The sequence below is a fragment of the Podarcis erhardii genome (assembly GCF_964252035.2).
Source record: "Podarcis erhardii genome assembly, chromosome: 18".
NCBI lineage: Eukaryota > Metazoa > Chordata > Lepidosauria > Squamata > Lacertidae > Podarcis > Podarcis erhardii.
Window position 1 is genome coordinate 2125724 of NC_138516.1, and position 20713 is coordinate 2146436.

General features: G+C 48.4%; 1 protein-coding gene across 1 annotated transcript in view; it reads left to right on the top strand.

The window, feature by feature from the left end:
- The window catches only part of MYO1F (myosin IF), a 56448-nt gene extending 37138 nt beyond the window's left edge, over window positions 1-19310 (top strand). Inside the window, exons 17-28 of the mRNA XM_081846062.1 lie at window positions 929-1035; window positions 2659-2757; window positions 5468-5612; window positions 7132-7246; window positions 8291-8460; window positions 8812-8957; window positions 10239-10385; window positions 12761-12909; window positions 14050-14133; window positions 14937-15150; window positions 17011-17180; window positions 18674-19310. Coding sequence (XP_081702188.1) covers window positions 929-1035; window positions 2659-2757; window positions 5468-5612; window positions 7132-7246; window positions 8291-8460; window positions 8812-8957; window positions 10239-10385; window positions 12761-12909; window positions 14050-14133; window positions 14937-15150; window positions 17011-17180; window positions 18674-18750 — 1623 coding nt within the window. The 3' untranslated portion in view covers window positions 18751-19310. The remainder of the gene's footprint in view (window positions 1-928; window positions 1036-2658; window positions 2758-5467; window positions 5613-7131; window positions 7247-8290; window positions 8461-8811; window positions 8958-10238; window positions 10386-12760; window positions 12910-14049; window positions 14134-14936; window positions 15151-17010; window positions 17181-18673) is intronic.
- Window positions 19311-20713: the final 1403 nt, after the last annotated feature.

Sequence of the window (20713 nt, forward strand, 5' to 3'; positions counted from 1 at the left end):
GCCTTGCTCCACCATCCAGCCCAGGATTTCCCAGACTTGGGTCCCCAGTTGGTGTTGGACTACAAGTCCCATCATCCCTAGCTAGCAGGACCAGTGGTCAGGGATGATGGGAATTGTAGTCCAACAACAGCTAGTGGCCCAAGTTTGGGAAATCTTGATCAAGTCCTGGGAACCTTTCCCAGACTTTGAGAACAGCAAAAGCAGCTGGGAAGAGTGCATTGTGACTTGTGATTATTTTTACTTATTATAGTTTAACTATTCTTTCTTGTAATTGATAAGTGTGAACTGTTTAATTATAATCTGCTGATTTAATTTTATTGTTTATTTTTGCATTCTAATTGATTGCTGAATATAGCTTTATTTGATATAAGTTGTTTATTTTAAGGGACGTGGGTGGCGCTATGGGTTAAACCACAGAGCCTAGGACTTGCTGATCAGAAGATTGGCAGTTCGAATCCCCGCAACGGGGTGAGCTCCCGTTGCTCAGTCCTAGCTCCTGCCAATCTAGCAGTTCGGAAGCACGTCCAAGTGCAAGTGGATAAATAGGTACTGCTCCGGCGGGAAGGTAAACGGCGTTTCCATGCGCTGCTCTGGTTCGCCAGAAGCGGCTTAGTCATGCTGGCAACATGACCCGGAAGCTGTACGCCTGCTCCCTCAGACAATAAAGCGAGATGAGCGCCACAATCCCAGAGTCGGCCACGACTGGACTTAACAGTCAGGGGTCTCTTTACCTTTACCTGTTTATTTTAAAGTTATTGTAACTTTATTTGTATTGAATCAAATTGTTATGGTGAATGTTTGATGTTTCATTATGTTTTTATATGTGTGGCTGAGGCAACCCTGCCAGACAGGCTGGGTATAAATAATATTATTATTATTATTATTATTATTATTATTATTATTATTATTATTATTATTTCCCTAAAAGAGGCAAGCCAATGATCTTGTGAACACCTTGATGAAGTGCACCCCCCACTATATCCGCTGCATCAAACCCAACGAGACCAAGAGACCAAGAGACTGGGAGGAGAGCAGGTAAGAAAGGATGGTGGGAGACCCAGATCGGACAACTGAGAACATGAGGAGAGTCCTGCCTGGATCAGGCCAATGGCCCATCCAGTCCAGCATCCTCTTCTCACAGTGGCCAACTGTGGGAAACCCCCAAGCAGGATCCGAGCACAAGAGCGGCTCTCCGCTCCTGCGGTTTCCAGCAACTGGTGTTCAGAGGCATCGCTGCAGAGGGCCTTCTCGGTGGTGGCTCCCGCCCTGTGGAACACTCTCGCATCAGATGTCAAAGAGATAAACAACTACCTGACATTTAGAAGACATCTGAAGGCAGCCCTGCTCAGGGAAGTTTTAATGTGTGACATTTTAATGTATTTTTAATCTTTGTTGGAAGCTGCCCAGAGTGGCTGGGGAACAAATAATGAATTATTATTATTATTATTATTATTATTATTATTATTATTATTATTGAATGTCTCATCTCAGAAGAGGCATTCTATGCTGCATGAGAGAGGGGGAATGTGGACTGCAAAACCCTGTCTTAGAAAAACCATTCTCTCTTTGGTGGGAGGATGAGGAATGAGAAAGGCAAGCTGTGTTTTAGAAGAGGATGACAAGAGGGGAGCAGAGATTCCCTTAAGGGAGGCATTCCCTTCTCATTCATATATATATATATGTTTTATTAACATATCATTTCCAACATTCATATAACGTACCAGTAATTTCTTATCTTATACATTATTTTTGACTTCTGTCAACTCCTCTGACGATTTTCCGTTTTTATCACTTATTCTGCATTTCTTAATTTCTCTATTACACTTAATTATCATTAACTAATAATTCTCCTCCTCATTGTCTTTCTTGCAATATTTCAAATAGTCCACCTTACAAAACTTCTTGCAGTCCTACTAGCGTAATCTGTTCATTACAATTACTTTTCAAATAGTTCATCTATTTGCTCCAGTCTTCTATGAATCTCTGGTCCCGCAGGTTTCGAATCCTTCCTGTTAATTTATCCAGTTCTGCATAGTCCATTAATTTCATCCTCCGTTCTTCTTTCGTCAGTAGTTCTTGTTTCCATTTTTGTGCCAATAATATTCCTGCTGCCATCACTGCATATAAAAACAACTTACAATCCTGTCTATTTATATCTCCTACAATATCAGAGAGGCAAAGAAAGAATTTCATAAATTCATATATCTTAAAAGGTGTTACCTTCTGGGTAAGACAAAAAGGCACACCAGGTGGCAAGCTGCACCTTAGAAGAGGCAGTTACAGATAGGTAGCCGTGTTGGTCTGCCATAGTCAAAACAAAATAAAAAAAATTCCTTCCAGTAGCACCTTAAAGACCAACTAAGTTAGTTCTAGGTATGAGCTTTCGTGTGCATGCACACTTCTTCAGATACTTCTTCAGATTTCTTCAGTGTGTATCTGAAGAAGTGTGCATGCACACGAAAGCTCATACCTAGAACTAACTTAGTTGGTCTTTAAGGTGCTACTGGAAGGAATTTTTTTATTTTGCTTAGAAGAGGCATTCTGTCCTACAGGAGGGAGATTGGAATGCCTCTTCTAAGACATTTACAGCACTCTCTTGAAAACATTTAAGCACTCTCTTGAAAACGAAGAACCAAGGCAGCTCTTCTTCTCTTTCAGGGTGAAACATCAGGTGGAGTACCTGGGGCTGAAGGAGAACATTCGAGTCCGCCGAGCGGGCTTCGCCTATCGCAGGCTCTTCCACAAATTCCTGCAGAGGTAGGCAGAGACCAGAGTGGCGGGGGAAACTCAGCCAGATGGGCGGGGTATAAATAATCAATTATTATTATTATATTATTACTTCCTGGGGGTCGGAAGTGGGGAGGGGCTGCCGGGCTGGGCTTCCATGCTTTTTCACCTTTATAACAGAAGGTGGGTTCTGCAGACCCCCCACTACACCCCTATTAAGTAGTGGGTGGACATAGCAGACGTCACAGAGATTTCTCCAAACAGTTCTTTATAAGTAAGCTGGAACTGAACTGAACTGAACTGAATAGCTCAGCCGACCTGCTTTTATAGGCAGCCGGCTGTCAACATTGGAACAACAACAACAACCCATGATTTCCTGCCTAAATTAACTGATGTGGACCTGAGTGAAAACTATATACAGTCATACCTCTTGTTATGTTCGGTTCAGGTTACGTTCTTTCAGGATACGTCCCATGGCGACCCGGAAGTAACGGAACGGGTTACTTCCGGGTTTTGCTGCTCGTGCATGCACAGACGCTCAAAATGACATCATGCGCAGAAGCGCCAAATTGCAACCTGCGCAGATGCGGGTTGCGTTCTGCTCATATTGCAAACGAGGCTCCAGAACGGATCCCGTTCACAACCAGAGGTACCACTGTACACAATACCCCTGGTGGCCAGGGGGAGAACTTCAATACATAACAGCCCCCATCTCATGTTACAATCCCCCTCTTTGCCTTTGGTTCTACTCTCCCAGGCTGGAAAAAAGCCCCCACTGCCCCCCCCCCCCGTTAGAGCCTGATTTTGTTTTTAAATCCTCCTAGCAATGCCTCAGGGTACACGCCCAGAACACAAATCTGCTTATCATTTGCATATGGTTATCTAGGCACATATACACACCTCTGGGCAAATTAAGATGGCAGGCGGCTGCGTTTCGCTAGCAAGGTGATACGCAGGGCACCCCAAAAGCACAGTTTTAGCAGAATATTATGGGGGGAGGAGAAGGCAGCAGGTTTCAGAGCCCTCTAGACTACCCACCACTAGGGCTGAGCGATATATAACCAAAAACCAGTTTCAAGTCCATATTATAAGACAGTATTGATTTCAGAATTTTTGGTATATATTGTGAATCACCATGTGTTTGTGTACTGTGCAAAATTTACAACGTGGGGGGAAACCATGAAGCCTCTACCTGGCTCCACCCTTATTTCAGACATGGTGATATATCAGTATATTGCGATGTTTAGCTGGTGTTAAATAGGGTTACCAGACGTCCCCGTTTCCCGGATTTGCGAATAAGTCCCCAGACAAATTCCATCCCCGGAATGTCCCCGGATTTCATCTAATGACCCCGGGAAACGCAGCAGCGGCCGTCTCAGCAGCTCGGAGCAGTTGGCTCTGGCTGGCTTCAGGAGCTGCCCGGAAGTCCCTATCTGATGTGACGCGGCAGCTAAAAAAGCCAATGCAATTCTGGGCTGCATCCATAGGAGTATAGCATCTAGATCAAGGGAAGTAATAGTGCCACTGTATTCTGCTCTGGTCAGACCTCACCTGGAGTACTGTGTCCAGTTCTGGGCACCACAGTTCAAGAAGGACACTGACAAACTGGAACGTGTCCAGAGGAGGGCAACCAAAATGGTCAAAGGCCTGGAAACGATGCCTTATGAGGAACGGCTAAGGGAGCTGGGCATCTTTAGCCTGGAGAAGAGGAGGTTAAGGGGTGATATGATAGCCATGTTCCAATATATAAAAGGATGTCACATAGAGGAGGGAGAAAGGTTTTTTTCTGCTGCTCCAGAGAAGCGGACACGGAGCAATGGTTCCAAACTGCAAGAAGGAAGATTCCACCTAAACATTAGAAAGAACTTCCTGACAGTAAGAGCTGTTTGACAGTGGAATTTGCTGCCCAGGAGTGTGGTGGAGTCTCCTTCTTTGAGGTCTTTAAGCAGAGGCTTGACAACCATATGTCAGGAGTGCTCTGATGGTGTTTCCTGCTTGGCAGGGGGCTGGACTCGATGGCCCTTGGGGTCTCTTCCAACTCTAGGATTCTAGGATTCTATGATGGTGGTGCAGGGTCTCTCAGACGCAGCTTCTGGGCTGCCTCTGCCTTCCCTGACCCCAGCAAGTAAGCTGTGAAGGGAGGCTTCACGCTGCCTATCGGAGCAGCCTCCCAACTCCTACTTGCGTGCAAGCAGGAGCTGCGTGGAGATCTCTCAGGTAGGCAAAGGGAAGCCTCCCTTCTCAGCTGAGGGATCCCCGCCCCCTCCTGCTTGCACGCAAGTAGGAATGGGATTGGGGTTGCTCTGATGGGAAGGGAGGCATCGTGGTGGCCTAGCCACGCTACCACCGCTTCTCTCAGCCCTCCTCCGCCTTCCATGCCTGACCCACTGCACATTGCTTCCCCACCACCACCAAAGATCCAACAACTCAGGGCTGCCCAGGCTCATGGAAGAAAGAGATAGAAGCCTCGGAGGAAGGGGAAACGTGGCGGTTGAGGTCAAGGCGGCAGTCGCCCCTCTGCCACCGCCATTGCTGCAGCATCAACGTCCCAAACATGTAGTATTTATTTATTTAGTCCCTGGATTCATTGGAAAAAAATATGGGAACCTTATGTTAAAAGCCAGGTCCCTCCCGGGCCTCCCCACCAACGACGCCCCCGTACTTTCCCATTCCTGCTGGGATTCCCCAATATCTCCAGGTGCCTTTGCCCTGAACAAAGTGTGTGTGCCCCCTCCGGTAGGTACGCCATCTTGACCCCAGAAACGTGGCCCAGGTGGCAGGGAGATGAGCGCCAGGGGGTCCAGCACTTGCTGCGGTCCGTCAACATGGACGCGGATCAGTACCAGATGGGCCGCTCCAAGGTTTTCGTCAAGAACCCCGAGTCGGTAAGCAGAACGCTCTGGTGTCGGAGGATCTGGGACTTGGGTTCGGGTTTGGCTGTTGTGTAAGCCAGGTTGCACGATCCGGACGGCCTTGCTTTTTTTGCTACTCCCTCGTTTCCCCTGAACCCACTAGGCTACACTCCCCCTGTGCCCACTCTGCTCCAGTCTGTGGCCATCCTGGCTGGGGGCTGGAGGAAGAGGCAGCCCAGGCAAGTGAAACTGCTTCCCAACCTTCTAATAATAATAATACTAACAATAATATTTATATGCCACGCATCTGACTGGGTTCCCCAGCCACTCTGGGCAGCTTCCAATAAATTAAAACACAGTAATACATCCAACTTTAAAAACTTCCCAATACAGGGCTGCCTTCAGATGTCTTCTAAAAGACAGATAGTTGTTTATTTCCTTGACATGTGGTGGGCACCACAGGGCAGGTGCCACCACCAAGAAGCCCCTCTGCCTGGTTCCCTGTAGCCTCACTTCTTACAGTGAGGGAACCGCCAGAAGGCTCTCAGAGCTGGACCTCGGTGTCCGGGCTGAACGATGGGGTTGGAGACGCTCCTTCACATATAGAGGGCCAAGGCTGTTTAGGACTTTAGCACCAACACTCTGAATTGTGCCCAGAAATTTACTGGGAGGCAGTGTCGATCTTTCAGGACTGGTGTTATATGGTCCCATCAGCTGCTCCCAGTCCCCAGTCTGGCAGCCGCATTCTGGATTAGTTTCAGTTTCTGAGTCACCTTCAAAGGTAGCCCCTCACAGAGCACATTGCAGAGGTCCAAGCGGGGGATAACCAGAGCATGGACCACTCTGGTGAGACAGTCTGTGGGCAGGGAGGGTCTCAGCCTGCATACCAGATGAAGCTAAATCCCCTCTTCTCTGGGGCTATTTTTGAGCAATCAGAGACTCTGTCTGTGTGAAGCCAGCCTCTCCTCCGTCCTTTTCACGCCTCTCCTGGTTCTGGGAGACCAGCAGGGAGGGGAGCTTCTCGCAGCAGGAGGCTCTTCACCATCTCTGCCTCTTGTCCTCCCTCAACTCCTGCTCCAGCTTCTGCCTCCAATTCTGGACTGCTCTCTTCCACAGACTCTCCCTGCTCACTAAGCCCTGTTACATCTTCCACTTCTGACACCTCCCCATCCAAGTCTTCTCCCTCATTGTCTTCCCACCCACCCCTCTCCCCAGGCTCTGAGCCTCCCTCCCTTGGGGGTCCCCCGGCTGGTTCCTCCCACCACTTATCTGCATCCAACTCGTCCCTGAGAGCATCCTAGCATATTTTGCTGGAGCCATGCCAATGCCCAAGACTCGCATTACCAACAGAAATAAATCTGGGCATCAGCCACCGCTAAGTGGAAGAAATCTTCTTGTACTCTTTAAAGAGGATTTGGGTGGAGCAGGGGGGAAGTTCAAAGGGAAGGGGGAATGGGTTCCTCCCCACCCTCGGTTAGTTTGGGATAGATCGCCTTCTGACACAATCCTTTAGTTCTGTTTCTCTCTCCCTCCCACCTTCGTCGCCACTCAGCTCTTTCTGCTAGAGGAGATGCGGGAACGGAAGTTTGACGGATACGCCCGGGTAATCCAGAAAGCTTGGCGGCGCCACATCGCGATCCGGAAATACGAGCAGATGCGGGAGGAAGGTAAGGAGTGTCCACAAACACTCCAACGTTTCAGGGAGGGTGGAGAGAGAAGCAGGGTGGTGATGATGATGAGAGAGAGAGAGAGAGAGAGAGAGAGAGAGAGAAGATAATTTATCTCCCTTTTCCACCACCCTGAAGAAGGCCTTTAAAGCCTTCTTAACCTTTTAACCGTTGTTGCGCTCGTTGAGCTATCAACGTCCCTCCAGCTTAGCATCATTTAAGAGGACAAGGTCTCTGCCCCAAGGACATTACAATCTAATTACATTTCATCCAGGTGGTGGGAGGGAGGAAATTATTATTATTATTATTATTATTATTATTTTTATTATTATTATTATTTATACCCTGCCCATCTGGGCAGCTCCCAATTGAATATTTAAAACACAATACAGCATTAAACATTAAAAACTTCCCTAAACAGGCCTTCAGATGTCTTTTTAAAGGAGGTTTGTTGCTTATTTCCTTGACAAATGCTGGGAGGGCGTTCCACAGGGCGGGTGCCACCACCGAGAAGGCCCTCTGCCTGGCTCCCTGTAACCTCACTTCTCGCAGGGAGGGAACCACCAGAAAGCCCTCCGTGCTGGACCTCAGTCTCCTGGCAGAACAATGGGGGTGGAGATGCTCCTTCAGGTATACAGGGCTGAGGCCATTAATCATCATCATCATCATCATCATCTGGTCAGAAAGACGAGCACATTATGTAAGCTTAAGAGACTAGCCCCTTGCGGTTTTAACTTTGCCTGTGTGTTTGTAAAACTGGTCAGAAACATGAGCAGAGTGTGCCGTCTTCAGGACTAGCACCTCGGCTTTTCAATTTTGCCTGTGTGCTTTTAAAGCTGGCCAGAAGCACAAGCTCAGTATGCAGCCTTAAGGACTAACGCCTTGCATTTCAAATTTTGTCCATGTGGTTTTAAAACTGGTCAGAAACACGCACAAGGGTATGCAGTCTTAAGGTCTAGCTCCTTGCCTTTTTCATTTTGGCCAAGGCTAGGTCTGCCTGGCCGCTTTTCAAACCGGCCTCTTCTTTTTCTCCCAACCCCAAAGCATCTCACATCCTGTACAACTTCAAAGAGAGGCGGCGCAACAGCCTCAACCGGAACTTCGTGGGGGACTATTTGGGCATGGAAGACAAGCCTGAGCTGCGCCAGTTCTTGGCCAGGAGGGAACGGGTCGATTTTGCGGACTCCGTCACCAAATACGACAGGCGCTTTAAGGTAAGGTGGAGGTTTCCCCTTCCAAATGCTTTATCCAGAGTCCTGCCCTTCCATTGGCACTGAAATGTTCACAAACATCACCTCTGTTTTACCTTGCCAATGTTCTGTGCAAGGCAGATCGGAGCGTTTAATCCCTATTTCACAGATGGAGAAGACCGAGGGAGAATGGGATGCTTAAGAGCCACTCAGTCAGTTTCACGTGAGATTCGAACTCTGGACTTCCTTGTTCATAGCTGAAATTTTTGCCCAGTACATATTGGTTTTTGAGTTTAGGGGGAAGGTGAGTAAGGGCAGGGGACACTCGCTCCCTTTGAGAGGTCGTGGCAACCAACTTCTACTCCTCATCATCAGCCCATCAAGAGGGACTTCATCCTGACTCCCAAATACCTCTACATGATCGGCCGGGAGAAGGTGAAAAAGGGTCCTGAGAAAGGTCAGATCCGAGAGGTCCTGAAGAAGAAAGTCGAGGTCCAGGCTGTCAACAGAGTGTCCCTCAGGTGAGATGCCACATTCTTTGTTTTGGCAACTTCCCCTCTTTGTTGTTGTTTAGTCGTTTAGTCGTGTCCGCCTCTTGGTGACCCCCTGGACCAGAGCACGCCAGGCACTCCTGTCTTCCACTGCCTCCTGCAGTTTGGTCAAACTCATGTTCGTAGCTTTGAGAACACTGTCCCACCATCTCGTCCTCTGTTGTCCCCTTCTCCTTGGGCCCTCCATCTTTCCCAACATCAGGGTCTTTTCCAGAGGGTTTTCTCTTCTTATGAGGTGGCCAAAGTCTTGGAGCCTCAGCTTCAGGATCTGTCCTTCCAGTGAGCACTCAGGGCTGATTTCCTTCAGAATGGAGAGGTTTGTTCTTCTTGCAGTCCATGGGACTCTCAAGAGTCTCCTCCAGCACCATAATTCACAAGCATCAATTCTTCGGCGATCAGCCTTCTTTACGGTCCAGCTCTCACTTCCATACATCAGTACTGGGAAAACCATAGCTTGAACTATACGGACCTTTGTCTTCAAGGTGATGTCTCTGCTTTTTAAGATGCTGTCCAGGTTTGTCATTGCTTTTCTCCCAAGAAACAGGCACCTTTTAATTTCGTGGCTGCTATCACCATCTGCAATGATCATGGAGCCCAAGAAAGTAAAATCTCTCACTGCCTCTATTTGTTCCTTCTATTTGCCAGGAGGTGATGGGACCAGTGGCCATGATCTTCTTTTTTTTTGATGCTGAGTTTCAGACCATATTTTGCGCTCTCCTCTTTCACCCTCAATAAAAGGTTCTTTAATTCCTCCTCACTTTCTGCCATCAAGGTTGTGTCATCTGCATATCTGAGGTTGTTGATATTTCTTCCGGCAATCTTAATTCCGGCTAGGGATTCATCCAGCCCAGCCTTTCGCATGATGAGTTACTTTCCCTCTAAGCCACCTCTAAGCATCTTCCCTGAAAACTGAAGCAAGAATCTAGTCCTCATTGTTTTGAACAAAGGGTTGATTTAAACAGGAAGCTGAGTTGTAGAACTCGGAGGGACCCCCAAGAGTCATCTAGCACAACCCCCGGAAACGCAGTAATCTTTTGCCCAGTGTGGGGCTCGAACCCACAATCCTCCGATTCAGAGAATTGAAATGGAATGGTCCTCTGCTTCGCACTTGGCTATCTCGGGGTCAGAGGGACTCCCCGCCACTCTCCCTCTCGTCTCACCCGCTTCCTCCCTCTCCCAAGAGGACTAACGCCTTCTTTTCTCTGGCTGTTTCCTGTTTTGTTTTGTTTCTCCGGGGTGGGGCGACCACAGCACGAGGCAAGACGATTTCTTCGTCCTCCACGAAGCCGAGGCCGACACGTTCTTGGAATCCATCTTCAAGACGGAGCTCATCAGCCTCCTCTGCAAGCGCTACGAAGAGGCGACCCGCAGCAAACTCCTCCTGAACTTCAACGACACGTAAGCGGGACAGCCAGCGACACACACAAGCACACAAACCGCCCCTTTCCCAAAGTGTTGCAGGAAAATGGACCCAGTTTCCCTCCTCAGCCCAACTCAGAACCCCTCTAAAACAGCAGTAGCGTTTTCCACAATATGCATTAGGTGAAAAGTATGATATTATGCGGGACGCGGGTGGCGCTGTGGGTTAAACCACAGAACCTAGGACTTGCCGATCAGAAGGTCGGCGGTTCGAATCCCCGCAATGACGGGGTGAGCTCCCGTTGCTCGGTCCCTGCTCCTGCCAACCTAGCAGTTCGAAAGCACGTCAAAGTGCAAGTAGATAAATAGTTACCGCTCTGGCGGGAAGGTAAACGGCGTTTCCGTGCTCTGCTCTGGCTCGCCAGAAGCGGCTTAGTCCTGCTGGCTGTATGCCGGCTCCCTTGGCGAATAAAGCGAGATGAGCGCTGCAACTTCATAGTCGTCTGCGACTGGACCGAATGGTCAGGGGTCCCTTTACCTTTACCTTTATGATATTATGCAGCATATTAAAGGAATATTTATAAAAACAGCACGGGAGGGAACATAGGAAGTCTGATGATGATGATGATGATGATGATGATGATAATAATAATAATAATAATAATAATAATAATAATAATAATAATTTATTTGTTACCCACCCATTTGGCTGGGTTTCCCCAGCCACTCTGGGCGGCTTCCAACAAAGATTAAAAATACATTAAAACCTCACACATTAAAAACTTCCCTGAACAGGGCTGCCTTCAGATGTCTTCTAAATGTCAGGTAGTTGTTTATCTCTTTGACATCTGGTGGGAGGGTGTTCCACAGGGCGGGAGCCACCACCGAGAAGGCCCTCTGCCTGGTTCCCTGTAGCTTTGCTATAAGAGAAATGTGTGACAAATTTGAAGTCCAAATTCAATTGCTTAAAGCAAGGGTCAGCAACCTTTTTCAGCTGTGGGCCAGTCCACTGTCCCTCAGTGGGGGACCAGACTATATCTTTTGGGGGGGGGGAGGGGGAATGAACGAATTCCTATGCCCCACAAATAACCCAGAGATGCATTTTAAATAAAAGGACACATTCTACTCATGTAAAAACACGATGATTCCCGGACTGTCCGCAGGCCGGGCCGGATCTGGTCCTTGGGCCTTAGTTTGCCTACCCCAGGGTTAAAGTTATGGAAATCTAATAAGAATCTTAGAGAGGGAGATAAACCAAGAACCAAACCTGCCTTACCGCCGCATCAGTCCATGGTGTGTTACTGGCACTGGCTGGCAGCAGCTCTCCCAGTTCTCAGAATCAGAGAATTGAAGAGTTGGAAGGGACCCTGAGGGTCATCTAGCCCAACCCCCTGTAGTGCAGGGAGTTTCCCCGAGCACTGCTTGGAGATGCTGGAGAGGGAATCTGGGGCCAACACAAATCCAGAGCGGAGTCCTTAAGATGATTGGATGACGCCTTGCACACCTCGTGCCGCTAAGCTGGTGCCAAACATCTTGCTCTGCTTCCCTTTGGACCACATCCGTGAGGCCAAGAGACTTTTGGGGTTGAGCTAGACGACCCACAGGGTCCCTTCCAACTCTATGATTCTATGAAAAGGGAGAGGGTTCTTTTTTTCTAAAGGTTGTCTAGTGACTTATCTCCTTGGCTTGGGGGCCACATAACTCCTTACCCTCCAACACTTCTTTGATGAAAATAGGGAGATCCTAAGGAATAGTGAGGGGCTGTGAGGGACACGGGTGGCACTGTGGGTTAAACCACAGAGCCTAGGGCTTGCCGATCAGAAGGTCGGTGGTTCGAATCCCCGCTACGGGGTGAGCTCCCATTGCTCGGTCCCTGCTCCTGCCCACCTAGCAGTTCGAAAGCACATCAAGGTGCAAGTAGATAAATAGGTACCACTCCGGTGGGAAGGTAAACGGCGTTTCCGTGCGCTGCTCTGGTTCGCCAGAAGCGGCTTAGTCCTGCTGGCCACATGACCCGGAAGCTGTACGGCGGCTCCCTCAGCCTGTAAAGCGAGATGAGCGCCGCAACCCCAGAGTCGGCCACGACTGAACGTAACGGTCAGGGGTCCCTTTACCTTTACCTTTAAGGAATAGTGGGACATTCCTGGGTCAAGTCAGAAACCAGGATGGCTTCTGTAAATCCGGGACTGTCCCGGGAAAACAGGGTCACTGGGATGGTCTGCAATGGCGGCCTCCTTTTAGTGGGATGGGGTTGGCACGTCCTGAGTTATCTGTTTAGCTGTTTTTAATATTTTTATTGGATTTTCTTAATTGGTTCAAACTGCAAGTCACTTTCGATGTGAGAGAAACAATAAACAAATAATGTTTTGTGGATCTAATCGTTTCCTCCGCCTCTCCTTCTCTCCGTCCCTCAGACTACAGTTCCGTGTGAAGAAAGAAGGGTGGGGAGGAGGGGGCACCCGGACGGTGTCGTTCGTGAGTGGACAGGGCGACGTGGCAGCCCTCAAAGCAAGCGGCAAGACTCTGACCATATCCATTGGGAGCGGCCTCCCCAAGAACTCCAGTAAGCAGGGGCTCAGTGTGGGATTTCCTTATACAGAGCTGCCTTCAGGTGTCTTCTGAAAGTCAGATAGCTGTTTATCTCCTTGGCATCTGTGTTTCACAGGGAGGGCGCCACCACCGAGAAGGCCCTCTGCCTGGTTCCCTGTAGCCTCACTTCTTGCATGGAGGGAACCACCAGAAGGCCCTTGGAGATGGACGATGGGATTGGAGACGCTCCTTCATGGCCAATTCCGTTTAGGGCTTCAAAGTCCAGCACCAACACTTCGAAGGTGCTCAGAAACGTACTGGGAGCAGGTCTTTCAGGACCGGTGTTATATGTTCTCGGTGGTCACTCCCAGTCACCAGCGTTCTGGGTTGGTTGTCGTTCCCTGTAACTTCAGTTCTTGCAGTGAGGGAACCACCAGAAGGCCCTCGGAGCTGGATCTCACTGTCCGGGCTGAACGATGGGGGTGGAGACGCTCCTTCACATATAAAGGGCCAAGGCTGTTTAGGACTTTAGCACCAACACTCTGAATTGTGCCCAGAAATGTACTGGGAGGCAGTGTAGATCTTTCAGGACTGGTATTATATGGTCCCACCAGCCACTCCCAGTCCCCAGTCTGGCAGCCACATTCTGGATTAGTTTCAGTTTCTGAGTCACCTTCCAAGGAGAGCCCATGGAGAGCGCATGGCAGTAGGAGATCCCAGCAGGAGATAACCAGATCATGGACCACTCTGGTGAGACAGGGAACAAGCAAGGAGGGTCTCATCCAGCACACCAGATGGAGCTGGTAGACAGCTGCCCTGGAGGTAGAATTGACCTGTGCCTCTATGGACAGCTGTGAGTCCAAAATGACTCCCAGGCTGCGCACCTGATCCTTCAGGGGCACAGTGACCCCATTCAGGACCAGGGAGTCCCCCACACCTGCCCGCCCCTTGTCCCCCAAAAACAGCACTTCTGTCTTGTCAGGATTCAACCTCAGTCCGTTGGCCACTATCCATCCTCCAGCCGCTCACACAGGACCTTCACTTCCTTCACTGGTTCCGATTTAAATGAGAGGTAGAGCTGGGTATAATCCGCATGAAATGTGCACCCTTTTGCAGAATTTTATCCCAATTCCAGGCCAAGGTGAATGTGAAATCTCTTCCTCTCTTCCTCCAGAGCCAACCCGGAAAGGGGCCCTTCAAAGCAGAGGTCGCCACAAGCAAGCAACGCCATCGCGAGCCGCCCCGTCAGCCCCCAGAGGTAAGCCTGGCCAATGATGCTTCTTGGAGGAAGGGAGAAAAATGCACATTCAACATGTCATGTCCTGTTGGAGTCCAGCTCCCAGCAACCAGCATGGTCAAGGTCCAGGGGGTTCTGCAAAGTGGAGTCCTGGAACATCCAGAAAACCACAGAATTGCCCATTTCTGATCTAAAGGTAGAGGATAAAGTACTGTGCCAGGCAAGGATCCCAGAAGATCCACTTGCTCATTTGCAGACCTTGAGCCAGTTTCAGTATGCCCAGCTAACCCATTTTGCGGGGTTACCTTGTCTCACATAGACTAGCTGGGAATTTCAAGCTGCATTCTTCCTCCATGAGGTCTAGAAACCTGCCCTCTAATTTTTATTGGCCTGGATGAAAGCTCAGATTCGCTCGTCATGTTTTCTTTAAGCTGTTTTAAGTTTAAATTGCTGTGACCCACCCTGTGGGTTGTTTTTATTATGTAATTTGTACTTTTATATTGTGATTTTTTTGACTGCGGGAGGCAGTGGAAGACAGGAGTGCCTGGCGTGCTCTGGTCCATGGGGTCACGAAAATTGTGATTTTATGTTGTAACTGCCCTGAGACCTGCAGGTATAGGGTAGTACACAAATTTTAATAACAATAATAATAGGGGCATTACTAATAATTGGAGCATTTATCACAATCTAATTCACCTGTGGTGAGCTGACAGTTTGCTCCAGGCGACTAGGCAACGAACGGCTCAGGTTGTACGCAGATGAGCAAAAACAGCACGAAACTCTGCAGTTTATTTGCTAAGGCTTCTGTAATGCCTCCTGTTTAGGGGCGCCCCCTCAAGGTACATGCAGGAACGGAGCGCCGCAATTTGCACGCAGCACCAGGTCCCAGGAACAGACCTACAGCGCCCCCAAGAGGCCTGGACAAGTGCCCCCGGCCAGCGCTCTCCCCAGACAAGGAATGACGCGGCGGGCAAAGGCGAGGACACCCTCGGACCACAACATGGAGTTCCTCAACGTTCCAGACCAGGGAATGGCAGGGTATGTGTTGATTTTGAAACCTATCACCTGCCCCAGGGTGCCCTATGTGAGGAAAGCTGTTTCCCTCCCCCTTTGCTGGCAATATTATTATTAAAAGGTAAAGGGACCCCTGACCATTAGGTCCAGTCACGGACAACTCTGGGGTTGCGGTGCTTATCTCGCTTTATTGGCTGAGGGAGCCGGCGTACAGCTTCCGGGTCATGTGGCCAGCATGACTAAGCCACTTCTGGCGAACCAGAGCAGCGCACGGAAACATCATTTACCTTCCCGCTGGAGCGGTACCTATTTATCTACTTGCACTTTGACGTGCTTTCGAACTGCTAGGCTGGCAGGAGCAGGGACCGAGCAACGGGAGCTCACCCCGTCACAGGGATTCGAACTGCCAACCTTCTGATCGGCAAGTCCTAGGCTCTGTGGTTTAACCCACAGCGCCACCTGTGTCCCTATTATTATTATTATTATTATTATTATTATTATTATTATTATTTGCAAACCGCTTGGAGGTTTTACTTACGATTAAGAAGCAAAAGGTAGATTTTGATAACAAAACCATAAGGGCATGGGCATGGGGTTGATTTGAAAATTAAACTGAACTTATTGGGAACCATAAGAATCAACTCCTAGGGTCTGAGGTCCCTTGGCCCCTCCACATTTTTGTTTTTATTTTGCCAAATAATTTTTATTAGTTTTAACAAATCGATACCCAATTACATCAAATTTAACAGTTTTTCCATTGACTTTCCACTCTTCGTCATCCACGTGTTTCATCTTTCCTCAAATTACTGCTTTATATCAGCCATTTATTTCCAATTCACATTCTGTTCCTTATATTTAATCTTCAGTTCCAGATTTCAAAATTTATTTTCCCCCTCCCTTTCCCCTTCTCCCTCAGCTGTCTATTTATCAATCCCTGCTTGTATAATTACTTATTTCCTTAAAAAGAAAAACAGAAAGAAATCAAATGAGGTTCCTCTGGCCCTTGCCTCTCCACCTTAAATCATTACTTGTATAGACCCAGATGGGCTGGGTAAAAACAATAAAATTATTATTATTTCTATATTATGTTTTTCTTTTCATCTTGCTTGTGTGATTATCTGGAACTGTCTTTTCATCTGTTGTTCCACCTTTTATTTTTTTCCCCAATTTTTTTTATTGATTTTCCACATTTATCACAAAATGACATACGTAACAAAACACACAACAACAAAAAACACACTACAATACAATAAAATTAAACACAGAGAAAAATTATTTCTTCAAATACCTAATTCTCTTAATACTGATAACTGACTTCCTCGATTCCCCTCTAACTGAATTTCATTATATCACCTTTATAACAGTTCTCCAAGTTCATATTTCTAATAATATTAATTCCTTTCATTTACTAACCTCTTCTCCTTTATTAATATTCTAATCCTTAATATTTACTACCCCGTATCCTTCATCTACCCCTAAGCCTATTTGTTACTTCCAAGGATTTTCTATTTATCTTATATTACAATATTTAGCTAAACATTCTTTAAATTTCTTGTTGTTCCTCCTTTTATATCTGCTCCTGCCCTACCAAATATTTGAGGGTCCCAAAAAAGCTGATGGGCATTGCTATCCAAATTGTTTGCAGTGTGCCGCATCATGTGATCATTTATGTGGGGCAGGGCTTACCTGGGCCCCCCAATATTTTATTCAATTGGGCACCCGTCGTAAAAGCAGGATTCTGTGCCCAATGGCGTAATCTGTTCCCCTGTGTCATCCTGCAGATGGGATCAGCCCTGTAGGTGGAAACATCTCTGGTGCCCTGCAGAATTTGAACCCAGAGCTGCAAGCACCGCCTGCCGACTCACTTCCGCCTCTTTTTAACAGGACACAGAGGAAGCGGAGCATCAGCCAGAAACCCCCTCCGGCCGTGGGGAGGCCCAAGCCACAGCCCAAGGCTTCCGGGCCACGATGCCGCGCTCTGTACCAGTACGTTGGGCAGGATGTGGATGAGATCAGCTTCAACGCAGGCGACATGATAGATATATTGATGGAAGGTAGGTCTGCAATGCGGTCTGTGACTCACGCAAGCAAGGGGTAAGGAAGCTGTGGTTTTGCAAGGCAGAAATCCACATTTCTCTTGGGGGAGGTACAGGTGGGTCTGAGGTCAGCCACAGGGCAGGCGGGCAGTGGCAAAAGTGTGCGGGGCTGCCCCCTTCTTCTGAAGCCGTCTCCACACCAGACACCCTTTCCGCTCTCTCTGCCACTTTCGTACCCTCCAATGTTTCTCTGATGAAAGTAGGGACATCCTATTCCAGCATTATTATTATTATTATTATTATTATTATTATTCCCTGTCCATCTTACTGGGTTGCCGCAGCCACTCTGGGCAGCTTCCAGCACATATAAAAACATAATAAAACATTAAGGTAAAGGTAAAGGGACCCCTGACCATTTGGTCCAGTCGTGACCGACTCTGGGGTTGCGGCGCTCATCTTGCTTTACTGGCCAAGGGAGCTGGCGTACAGCTTCCGGGTCATGTGACCAGCATGACTAAGCCGCTTCTGGTGAACCAGAGCAGCGCACGGAAACGTCGTTTACCTTCCCGCCGGAGTGGTACCTATTTATCTACTTGCACTTGACGTGCTTTCGAACTGCTAGCTGGGCAGGAGCTGGGACTGAGGAACAGGAGCTCACACCGTCACGGGGATTCGAACCACCGACCTTCTGATCGGCAAGTTCTAGGCTCAGTGGTTTAACCCACAGCGCCACCCGTGTCCCTTAATAAAACATTAAACATTAACAAACTTCCGTATCCAGGGCTGCCTTCAGATGTCTTCTAAAGGTTGTATATTTCTCCGATGGAAATAGGGACAACCTAAGGAAAAGCTAAGGGACGCAGGTGGCGCTGTGGGTTAAAGCCTCAGCGCCTAGGACTTGCCGATCGAAAGGTCGGCGGTTCGAATCCCTGCGGCGGGGTGCGCTCCCGCTGCTCGGTCCCAGCGCCTGCCAACCTAGCAGTTTGAAAGCACCCCTAAGTGCAAGTAGATAAATAGGGACCGCTTTCTAGGGGGAAGGTAAATGGCGTTTCCGTGTGCGGCGCTGGTGCTGGCTTGTCAGATGCAGCTTCGTCACGCTAGCCACGTGACCCGGAAGTGTCTTTGGACAGCGCCGGCTCCCGGCCTCTTGAGCGAGATGAGCGCGCAACCCTAGAGTCGGTCACGACTAGCCCTGACAGGCAGGGGTACCTTTTTAAGGAAAAACTGAACATTCTGGGATCAAATCAGAAACCAGGACAGCCTCTGAAAATCCAGGACTGTCCCTGGAAAGTAGGGACCCTTGGAGGGACTGTAGAATGATCCTGTTTTCATCAGAGAAATGTTGGAGCGTATGCACGTAGCTAGGGCAGGGGAGGAGAGCAAAAAAAGGCTAGATTTCAAGAGATAGTTTTAAACAGCAGCTGTTTCAACAAAGCAGGGATGGAGGGCGGCACGTGGGGTTAACAAGCAACACAAACACCTTGTCATATATTATTATTATGTTTTCGCAGACCCCTCCGGATGGTGGAAAGGCCGGCTTCATGGGCGAGAAGGCCTCTTCCCCGGGAATTATGTTCAGAAGATCTGAGCAACGCTCCATCCTGTGGCCCAGAGCCCAAGCAGGGCAGTAAACAGGCCAGATCATACGAAACCAGCTCTTGAAACAGAGAGCTTGCGCCATGCGCAAGGAACCCCCTGCCACATGCGTTGCAAAGCACATGGAGGCAGAAACTGCCTCCTTGACCGCTGTTTCCAAAACTGCAAACGCTTTGGCATGTGGGTTTTTTTCCAGCAAAGGCAACCTTTGCACCCCAGCACTCATTGTGTTGATATTTTTTGCTGTTCTGGTGCTATCTAAAGGGGTACGGCAAGTTGGGATTTTTTTAAAGGGATATGAGTTATCGAGGCATGCTGGCGGAGCATTGCACAACGACCGCCTTGATGTGTTCTCTGCACAATGTTGCAATGCTTTTTTGGGCGGGCGGGGGGGGGAGGCAGGGAGGCCTAGGAAGGAATTAAAAACGCCGTTTCGAAATGCACATTGTCTTCTTCGTAATGTCTGTTTAGGGTGCAAGCACGCTCATTCGAAGGAGGGGACATGGGCATAGCCAAGGGAGCAGCTGCCCCCCACATCAAGTAAATAAAAATACTGAACTAAAAGTAGAAATAATGAGAATATTGGGAACTGGAATCCTTGCTGAGTTCAAAAGGAAGTAATTCAAAAGGAAGTAATTTAAAACAACAGTTGTTGAGACATTTCATTCCAAATCTGCTAAACAGAGCCAGGCAGAGGATGGGGATAGGTGGGGGGCCTGCAGCCCCTTAACCTAAATCTGGCTATGCTCATGGTTCAGAATAGTGGTTTGCAAAGCCCGCCCAGGAAGATCACAAGGCAATCAAGATTCAAAATGGTAAACATCCATCGCAATTTATTTAAAATCTAATCGGAACTATTTAGTTGAATTAATTCAACAGAACAAATGGGACTTAGAAGCTTGGAATCGTTCGACCAGTGTCATTCTAACCTAGAGGTTCAGGTTTGCACTGGCCTTTGTTTTTATGATTATAATTCATTGGGGTTGGAGCCAGCATCTTTCTCCATCAGAATGAGAGCTTTAGCATAGAATTGTAGAGCTGGAAAGGACCACCAAGGGTCATCTAGTCCAACCCCGTGCAATGCAGGAATCTCAACTAAAGCATCCATGACAGATGGCCACCCAAACTCTGCTTAAAAACATCTGCATCCCTTTAATTTTCGGCTTGGGCAAGATGTGTCCAAAACATCGCCCCCTTTCCCCTTCTGGCTCAGAGATGGGGCACCTCAGGTGTTGGGGACAACTGGGGTCCTGCAGACCTTCCTCTATGGACACTCTCCCCAGCCCCGCCTCACTTTCCTTGAGTGCTTTTAGCTTTGACAGAACGTGACAATGAACTGCAGCAACACCTCTTGCTGGTCTGGGTAGACCCAGTAGACTAGCACGGGTAGGCAAAGTAAGGCCCGGGGGCCAGATCCAGCCCAATCGCCTTCAAACGGTCCAGGAATCAGTGGTTTTTTACATGAGTAGAATGTGCTCTTTTATTCAAAATGCATCTCTGGGTTATTTGTGGGGCCTGCCTGGTGTTTTTATATGAGTAGATCGTGTGCTTTTTATTTAAAATGCATCTCTTAGGTTATTTGTGGGGCATAGGAATTATTCCCCCCCCCCCCAAAAAAAATATAGTCCGGCCCCCCTACAAGGCCTAAGGGACAGTGGACCAGCCCCCTGCTGAAAAAGTTTGCTGACCCCTGCGGTAGAGAATAGTGTTATCCTACTGGTCAGATAACCTTTTAATTTTTTGCCCCACCCACCACTGTCAGCAATTCCCTAAAAGGTAGCTCTAAGGTTGAAAGTTTCTCCACCTGTTATTTTTTTGCACCTGCCTTAAGGTTTCCAGCAGGTCGGGGGGGGACCTATCCTAAGTTTAGTTGTGGTGCCGACAATGCCAAGGTTGCAGGTTTGATCATCTTATGGGACAACTGCAGTGACCCAACTCTACAATTCTGTTTACTT